The sequence below is a fragment of the Hylobates moloch genome, unplaced genomic scaffold (genome assembly GCF_009828535.3).
Source record: "Hylobates moloch isolate HMO894 unplaced genomic scaffold, HMol_V3 SCAFFOLD_10, whole genome shotgun sequence".
NCBI lineage: Eukaryota > Metazoa > Chordata > Mammalia > Primates > Hylobatidae > Hylobates > Hylobates moloch.
Window position 1 is genome coordinate 26709718 of NW_026652285.1, and position 9095 is coordinate 26718812.

Here is a 9095-nt window from a genome sequence, read left to right on the forward strand (position 1 = left end):
GTAACCCAGGCAGGGATGAGACTTAATTCACTGTGGTCTTGCAGTGGCAAAGTAGAAGCATGGACCAAGCCTTTAAAACTTTCTGACTTTGGTGTTAACGTTCTGTTCCTCGTTTTCCCTTCTGTGATATAGTGATGATGCTGCATGCTCTAGTTATATTTTTATTTTTATTTTTTGATACAGGGTCTCACTCTGTCACCCAGGCTGAGCGAGGTGGCGCGATCACAGCTCCCTACAGCCTCAAACTCCCGGGTTCAAGCAATCCTCCCACCTCAGCCTCCTGAATAGCTGGGACCACAGGCATGTGTCACCACGCCCGGCTAATTTTATGTTTTACTGCTTTTTGCAGAGCAGGGCTACCCCATAGGCAGCGTGCCTAGAGTGGCCAAACCTAGCTAAGTTTTGATTTTTTTTTTTTTTTTCTAGAGACAGGGTCTCGCTAATGTTGCCCAGGATGGCCTCAAACTCCTGCACGCAAGCAAGCCTTGGCCTCCCAAAGTGCTGAGTTTACAGGCGTGAGCCACCGCGCCCGGCTTCTAGTTATCTTTACAGAATTATTTGCAGCATATATTATTGACTCTAATTGCCTTGATATAAAAAGTACTTTTTTTTTCTCGAAACTCTGTTGCCCAAGCTGGAGTGCAGTGAGGCAATCTCGGCTCACTGCCACCTCCACCTCCCGGGTTCAAGCGATTCTCCTGCCTCAGCCTCTCGAGTAGCTGGGACTACCGGCACGCGCCACCACGCCCAGCTACTTTTTGTATTTTTAGTGGAGACGGGGTTTCCCCATGTTGGCCAAGCTGGTCTCAAACTCCTGACCTCAGGTATCCACCCGCCTCGGCCTCCCGAAGTGCTGGGATTACAGGCGTGAGCCACCGTGCCTGGCCAAAAAAGCACTTTTAAAAGGTAAAAGATGGCCGGGCACGGTGGCTCACGCCTGTAATCCCAGCACTTTGGAAGGCCGAGGCGGGTGGATACCTGAGGTCAGCAGTTTGAGACCAGCCTGGCCAACATGGTGAAACCCCGTATCTACTAAAAATACAAAAATTAGCTGGGCATGGTGATGCACGTCTGTAATCCCAGCTACTTGGGAGGCTGAGGCAGGAGAATCGGTTGAACTCGGGAGGCAGAGGTTGCAGTGCGTCGAGATCGCGCCACTGCACTCCAGCCTGCGCGACAGAGCGAAACTCCGCCTCAAAAAAAAAAAAAAAAAAAAAAAGGGTAAAAGATGCCATGCAAATACGTATCAGTGGTTTGATTATTGTTTGACTTTTTTTTTTTGAGACGGAGTATTGCTCTATCGCCCAGGCTGAAGTGCAGTGGCACGATCTCGGCTCACTGCAAGCTCCGCCTCCCGGGTTCACGCCATTCTCCTGCCTCAGCCTCCCAAGTAGCTGAGATTACAGGCGCCCACCGTGCGGGTTTCACCGTGTTAGCCAGGATGATAGTCTCGATCTCCTGACCTCTTGATCCGCCTACCTCGGCCTCCCAAAGTGTTGGGGTTACAGGCGTGAGCCACTGCGCCCGGCCTATTAGACTCTTAATCAAGCCTGACTTTTGGGTTTAGCTCTGGCTCCAGCAGAGCAACTCTGGCGGTTGGTTCTTTATTTCTCTTTCTCATCTCCTTGTCCCCAAGCATCCACCAGAGGACGCAGCTCCCCCAAAACTTTCCACCCAGTGCTTGGCTGGAGGAACTCAGTCCACGCTTCTCTGCTAGTCTAGGCCCGCGGTTAAGTCAATGCAACCCGAGACCCGGCTGCCCGTTGCCATGGGGACGGAAAGCTATGATGTCACCACCGTCCGGGTGGGTGTGCTGGGGTTCACCCTCCCATTTCCCCAAGACCCCCTGCCAGGACACGGGCGGAGGCGGGAGAGAAAACCAAAAAGGCTCCCTCCTTCCCCTTAGCATCTCTCTCCCGCCGTGTTCAGGAAGTGGATGGCTGCCCCAGCTCTTGTCCGCACTGGTACACCTGCGTGCACGCGTGGATACACAGCAGGCCTGAGCTTCGCGCTTGTGCCGCTCACATTCTACCCCTAAGAACTTCGCTTGAACTCTGCCCTGCCCTTATCTCCGAGAAAGTCAAATAAGCCCGGTTCGGCCTGTCCCAAACCGGCAGGGGCCCCTCAGACCACACCGGCGTGCTGGACTCCGGCTCTGGGGCCTCTGTTCCCAGGGCTCCGCCCAGATCTGCTGGGCCCCGCCCCCCGGCTGCGCGGGTGGGAGGCGGGGCCGGGGGGCGCGGCCGCCTGGCTGGGGGCGGGGCGGAGGGGGGGCCGCGGCCCCGGGGCGGGGGCTCGGCGCGGGCCCGCGAGATGCCGGTGTTGGCGGCCCGAGCGGCTGCAGCTGCAGCGGCGGGGGAGGCGGAGGCAGAGGCGGCGGCGGGGCCCGGGAGGGGGGTGGCGTGGGGGACCGGCGCGTAGCCGGGACCATGGAGGGGCAGAGCGGCCGCTGCAAGATCGTGGTGGTGGGAGACGCAGAGTGCGGCAAGACGGCGCTGCTGCAGGTGTTCGCCAAGGACGCCTATCCCGGGGTGAGGGACCTGCGTCTTGGGAAGGGGACGCTAAGGCTGCTGGGGGGTGGGTGACAGGGGCCCTGGGGACGGATGGGAATGGGTACTCGGGTAACCAGGGACAAGAGACAGGGGGTCGGAGGACGCGGGGAGGCCTTGAGGGCTCAGGAAGGACTGCAGAGGATTGGGGTGGGAGGAATTAGGGAGCAGGGTGAGATGGATGGGGTTTGGGAGAACCAGAGCATCCGGGAGGGAGGGCGAGGGGAATGTCGGAGGTCCTGGGCAATGGAGAGGGGAAGAACTAGGGGGCTGAAGGGACCAGAAGGGAACAGGAGGAGGTCTGGGAGCCTAGCAGAGATTCTGCGGGGGGGCAGGAGCTCCCAGGATCTCCCTTTGCCCAATCCCAGACCAACTTGTGTCCAGGGGCTGGGCTGGACGGGGTGCGGGAGTGAGGAGGGCATTTATCTGGGGTGAGGACTTGGAGAAAGGATCTCATCTGGATCCATCCGTGTCTGCAGAGTTATGTCCCCACCGTGTTTGAGAACTACACCGCGAGCTTTGAGATCGACAAGCGCCGCATTGAGCTCAACATGTGGGACACTTCAGGTAGCCAAGTCCCTGGGGGTCACCCTGACTTCCAAGGCGGCCCACTCTGTCCCGTCCCTTGGCTAGACCCTTAGGTTCCAGGTCAGCCCAGCCCATCCATCCAATTCCAACAGGAAGGAAAAATCAATTTTCTGCTAAAAGCCAGGGAAACTGAGGCAGAACTTGCAGAGTGTGACAGAAACCATGTCCTGAAGGAGAAAGCCTAGGATCTGAGCCCCTCAGCTGGGTCCTGCCTACCTGGGAAAGTTGGGAAGGAATGGCTTTTAATTTGGAACATGTTTCTTCAGAGATAAGACTGGGTTTAGAAAAGACATTTAGAGGCCTGGCGCGGTGGCTCACGCCTGTAATCCTAGCACTTTGGGAGGCTGGGGTGGGCGGATCACCTGAAGTCAGGAGTTTGAGACCAGCCTGGCCAACATGGTTGAAACTCCGTCTCTACTAAAAATACAAAAATTAGTCAGGCGTGTGGCACGTGGCTGTAATCTCAGCTACCAGGAGGCTGAGGCAAGAGAATCGCTGGAACCTGGGAGGCGGAGGCTGCAGTGAGCCGAGATCATGCTGCTGCACTCCAGCCTGAGCGATAGAGCGAGACTCCGTCTCAAAAAATAAAAAAAAAAAAAAAGAAAAGACATTTAGAATGTCTTGAGTGAGGGGTGGTCAGGGGGCTGTTTCTCTCCATTGAACTAGAGAAATCTGAGGTCAAGTCCCAGGAGAATGGGAGAGTGCTCTCCCTGCCACTGCTCTTTTCCTCCTCCCAACATAAGGAGGGTTTTTATTTTTACAAGAGTTCCCTTCGGGGCTTTAGACTGCCAAAGCCCAGAAAGCACATGCAACATTTTAAGAGAATGTCTGTAGATTTTATGAGCTTCTCAAAGGGGTCTAAACCTCAGTCAAGAATAAAAATTATTACTTTTTAAACCACTAGGGAAGCAGAGAGCTATTTCCCACCATCTGACCTCCCTTCTGCCCGCTCCCCCACTTGGAAAACCCAGACTCCATGATGGGTATTAATGATGGGTATTAATGGTTGCTCTTTTCCATTCTCTGTTCCCAGCATCCCTTGACCAGGATCTGTAAGGTCTCCCATTCCCTTCCAGGCCTCCCATCCACTCAGGCCCCTCATGCCCTGTCTTCCTTCAGGTTCCTCTTACTATGATAATGTCCGGCCTCTGGCCTATCCTGATTCTGATGCTGTGCTCATCTGCTTCGACATTAGCCGACCAGAAACACTGGACAGTGTTCTCAAGAAGGTGGGAGCCTGGGGAAATAGGGCAGCTAGACTGAGGGGGACCAGACACCATGGTCCTGACATAACATGGGCCAGGAGGAGGGAGTGATGGCTGGGGTACGGCCATCAGCTGGTTAGCGAGTGAAGCTCTCATTCCTGCCACCCCTGCCTCCAGCCCCCATCCCTCCCAGCCACCCGTTCCTGAAAGTCCTCAGAGCTGGATACAGCAGCTAGGGGAGGTGGGGGAGTGAAGGGAGAAGCACTCACAGGATTCCTTCTCTGCTCTTCCAACTCTTTGGCAGTGGGAGTCCCAGATGGAGGGGATGGGATGGGAAGGCTGATCCTGGAGCTCAGGAAAGCCCTGTGGCCTCCTCTCCAGGCCCCAGTTTCCATGAGAAAAGCCAGGGGTGAATGGACAGAAGTCAGCTAGGGCAGTCCCAGTTCCTAGGTGGGGGAAGGGAGGGTGGGATAAATTTGTTCCCAGGAGAGAGTATGGGAAAGGCGAGTGGGAATGGGAAGTTTCCAGGCTGGCAGACCCTTCATAGCCACTGAGGGAGAAGAGTCCGCAGGCCCACGCTAGCCCTCTCCTCCCTGCTGCTTCTCTCTCACCCCATCCTGCTCTCAACCCAAGCCTAACATTCTCACCTCCTTCCTCATGTGGGAGAGTCCTGAGGGATACATGGTTTCTGCGTGCTGTGAGGAAGAGAGGGCACACTGCTGGCATGGCGCAAAGGCTCACGCTGTGCCTCCCTCCACCCCTCCACAATTCTCTTTTCTTCTCCTACATAGTGGCAAGGAGAGACTCAAGAGTTCTGCCCCAATGCCAAGGTTGTGCTGGTTGGCTGTAAACTGGACATGCGGACTGACCTGGCCACGTTGAGGGAGCTGTCCAAGCAGAGGCTTATCCCTGTTACACATGAGCAGGTGGGACCCTTGACGTCTGACCTCATCCCAGCCTAGACCTGTCACCTCTGCCCCTTCAGTCTCTGATTTGAGAACACCTTACCTGGCTCATCCTTTGTTCTGGCCTGTGACCTCTGACCTGATCCCTTGACTGCCCCCAGCCTTGACATTCAACCCCAGCCCACAGCCTCCATGCCCCTTTCTAAGCTGCAGGCTAAGACCTATAACTTTCTCCCATGCACTCCTTCCTTTTCCAGGGCACTGTGCTGGCCAAGCAGGTGGGGGCTGTGTCCTACGTTGAGTGCTCCTCCCGGTCCTCTGAGCGCAGCGTCAGGGATGTCTTCCATGTGGCTACAGTGGCCTCCCTTGGCCGTGGCCATAGGCAGCTGCGCCGAACTGACTCACGCCGGGGAATGCAGCGATCCGCTCAGCTGTCAGGACGGCCAGACCGGGGGAATGAGGGCGAGATACACAAGGATCGAGCCAAGAGCTGCAACCTCATGTGAGGGGCTAGGAGAGGGCAGAGTGTGAAGAGGGATGGTGAGGGACACAATTGTTCCCCTGCCTGCGCCCGGGCTTCCTGACCTCCTGATCCTGGCTGGGAAGTCAGGGCAGGCAGAGCAAGCAATTCTTCTGGGCAGGGGAGCTGGAGGGCAGAAGGGTATTATCATTTCTCATCTCCTCCTCCCTCCTCTTCTCCAGTGGATGTTGAGGGAGCTAACAGGGCTGGCATCTGAGGCATGAACTGGGATGGGGCAGGTGGGGGTTAGGGAAGCTGGTATCAAATAGTGACCTTGGTGGAGTCTCCTATGTGAAGAGTACCCTCCCTCTCCACCCCCAGTCCCCATATCCTGGTTCTGGCCCAAGGAAAATGTCCATTCTATGACCTTCTCTTTTCCTCTCCTCTCACTTCTGCAGCTATTCTCACACATCTAACCTCTAGGCAACATGCACTAAATTCAAAAGCAAGGAGAAGCCCCTGCCCCCCATCAATCCACCAGCCCTAGAACCTCCCTTGCCTCAACAGTCACCCAATAAAGCCCACGTCCATGGAAAACGGCTGTGGCTATAGTTTTGTTGCTTTTTAAAAAAATCAATCTACCAATCTCTAGCAGTAAGAGGGAAACTGGAGAACTTTCCTGTCCATGTCCACATATAGAGCAGAGGACAAAGCCATAGGTTGGATCAGAAGTGTCCTTTTAGGAGTCAGAGTTGGGAGAAGGAGACATCCTGGGACTGTTCACCCTAGTTAATGAAGTGGGCAATTCTCAGGCCATTAGGGGGTTTTAGAGCAGACTGACATGCAATTTGTCAGCATTTCTCAGCCCAGCCAGGCCTGCTGCTAGTGTGGGAGGGGTCCTGCTCACCATCTGTACCCCTGGCTTGGAGCCTGCTGGTGCCCTGGGGGTTGTGGGGATAAGGAGGCATCAGGTCGGGCGCGGTGGCTCACGCCTGTAATCCCAGCACTTTGGGAGGCCGAGGCGGGCAGATCACAAGGTCAGGAGATCGAGACCATCCTGGCTAACACGGTGAAACCCCCATCTCTACTAAAAATACAAAAAATTAGCCGGGCATGGTGGCAGTGCCTGTAGTCCCAGCTACTCAGGAGGCTGAGGCAGGAGAATGGCATGAACCCGGGAGACGGAGCTTGCAGTGAGCTGAGATTGCGCCACTGCACTCTAGCCTGGGTGACAGAGGGAGACTCCGTCTCCAAAAAAAAAAAAAAAAAAAGAAGGCATCAAAAGCTTCCACATCACAGAAGCTACCCCTGTACAGCGTGAAGTTTCCTGAGAGGTCAGTAGTTTGATTCTGGGGTCTCCTTAGAGGCTCAGGCCAGGGACCTTTCTCTCCTTCCATGCTGAGTTCCGTCATGACTTTCAGGGGAGCATCAGCTGTTAGAGTCACCCCTACCCTGTCCCTTAAAGGAAAGACAGTGGAGAGGACGGCTCAGCGCCTGTTGTCAGGAAAGACAGTGCTGGTCTGTTTTCTCGGGAGTCTGGTTTCAGATTGTCCTGTATTCCCTCCCTGGCTCTGGTCCCACTGGCCTCTTTTCGGTGACATTCTCCCCCAGGAACCATCCCTGGCCCTTCCCTCCCCCAGCCCCAGCCCTAGCCAGTTCTCCCAGACACACTGGAAGAGAACACTGACCTTACCCAACTATCTGCTGGGATCCCACCCAAATTTATAGCCCATTCCTCCCTCATTCATTCATTCAGCAAGTATGTACTAACACCAACTGTGTGGCATACACTGGCTTGGGAGATTGCAAGGACCAGTCTCTAAGCTTCTGGAGGCCAGCCAGTGTGGAAGAGAGGTACCCCAGGTGTGAGGGTGCCATGGCTGAGGGATATTTGTACATGTATGGGGTGCTATGGGAGCTCCTTGCAGCCTGAGAAGCCAGTCCTGTGAGCCAGGTCCTGAGGGTTGAAGAGGAGTTTTCCAGGCAGGGAAGGGGTAGTAAAGACACTCTGGGCAGAGGGTACAGCATGTGTAAACACGTGGAGATGAGAACGAGCATAGCACTGTTGGGGCTCCCATGGCTGGGAGAATAGAAGACAAGGCTAGGAAGGTACACTGAGGCTACTGCAGGGTCCACAGAGGAACCAGGATTTCATTCTGAGGATGAATGAAGTCATCCTCAGAGGATGAAACCACCAGGAATTTCAGGCAGAGAGTGAAGTGATCAGAGTTGTTTTTTGGATAGATGGTTATCTGGATGTGGTGTTGGGGCTGGGAGATTTGCCTCTGAGGTGTGTCATTTAAAATAGCTTCTCGGCAGTGGCTCACACCTATAATCCCAGTCAAGATTCCTCCTTTGGAAGGCCAAGCTGGGAGGATTGCTTGAGGCCAGGAGTTCGAGACTACAGTGAGCTATGATCATGCCATTGTCTTCCAGCCTGAGTGTCAGAGTGAGACCCTGTCTCTAAAAAAAATAAATAAATAAAAAAATAAAAAATAGCTTCTCCTTTCCCTTATGCCAGGTTCCAGTCTTGAGAGGAAAGGAATCCCCACCCACCACTCCCTGGCTCATCAGATATCCCTATTCCAACCTCTCCTATGGGACTAGTTCATCTCAGCCAGTCTCAAAAGATTCTAGGATAACTTCAATGGCATTTGAAATTATCTAAGTGCCCTTGGATAACCACCCCCTCAAACTGAGACCTGGTTAGGGACTGACTCAAGGACCCTGAGTCCTCGGCTAAGGGTATAGGAGAGGGTAGGGGCTCCAGGCCCAGCTAGGTTGATCTCCATCTGTCTCTGAGTACTGACCCTTTCCCCACAAGGACCTGCCATAAAAATCGACTTGCGATTTTTAGCTGAGTGGCTTCTCTTTTCCACTTTGGACTTCTCAGTGCATAGCAGGTTCAAGCCTGCAACCACCAAAGTGTAGAGTGTGGAGTGTTTGTGCCCCCTCTTTCCTCCGACCTTCATCTCCTGCCATGTGAGCTCAGGGAATGCAAACGCATTTAAATATCCGTCTAAAGCAAACATAATTAGAAAAATCAATCAGCTGGAGGACCCCTCAAAGTTTAATACATTTTCAATACCACCAGGAATGGATTTTTGGTCCCTTTCTGCAGGTCTGGGTTGCCAGACATTTTGTTTCTGGGAAGGAGGGCTCTGGACTGAGGAGCTCAGTGGGCGGGAGGAGGGAATGGGACAGTTTCTGATCCTCAAAGGCCTCTGTAGGATGGAGGGAGGGGACCTTACTCCCTTCCCCACCCCAGATGCAGGAGTCACCCAGCTTCCTTCTCTGCAGCTGTTTCCCTCACAAATTAGACACTGGTTTGGGAAACAATGTAGCCTCGTTAAACATTTAATGAAATAAACAACTAATCACACTGTGA

The 9095-nt window shown here is 54.3% G+C and overlaps 1 protein-coding gene across 1 annotated transcript; it reads left to right on the forward strand.

The window, feature by feature from the left end:
* Nucleotides 1–2268: 2268 nt before the first annotated feature.
* Nucleotides 2269–9095, forward strand: RND2 (Rho family GTPase 2). Its single transcript, XM_032163744.1, has 5 exons — nucleotides 2269–2531; nucleotides 3029–3116; nucleotides 4257–4366; nucleotides 5134–5268; nucleotides 5505–9095. Exons 1-5 carry the CDS (start codon nucleotides 2430–2432, stop codon nucleotides 5751–5753), a joined length of 684 nt encoding a protein of 227 aa, XP_032019635.1. The 5' UTR covers nucleotides 2269–2429; the 3' UTR covers nucleotides 5754–9095.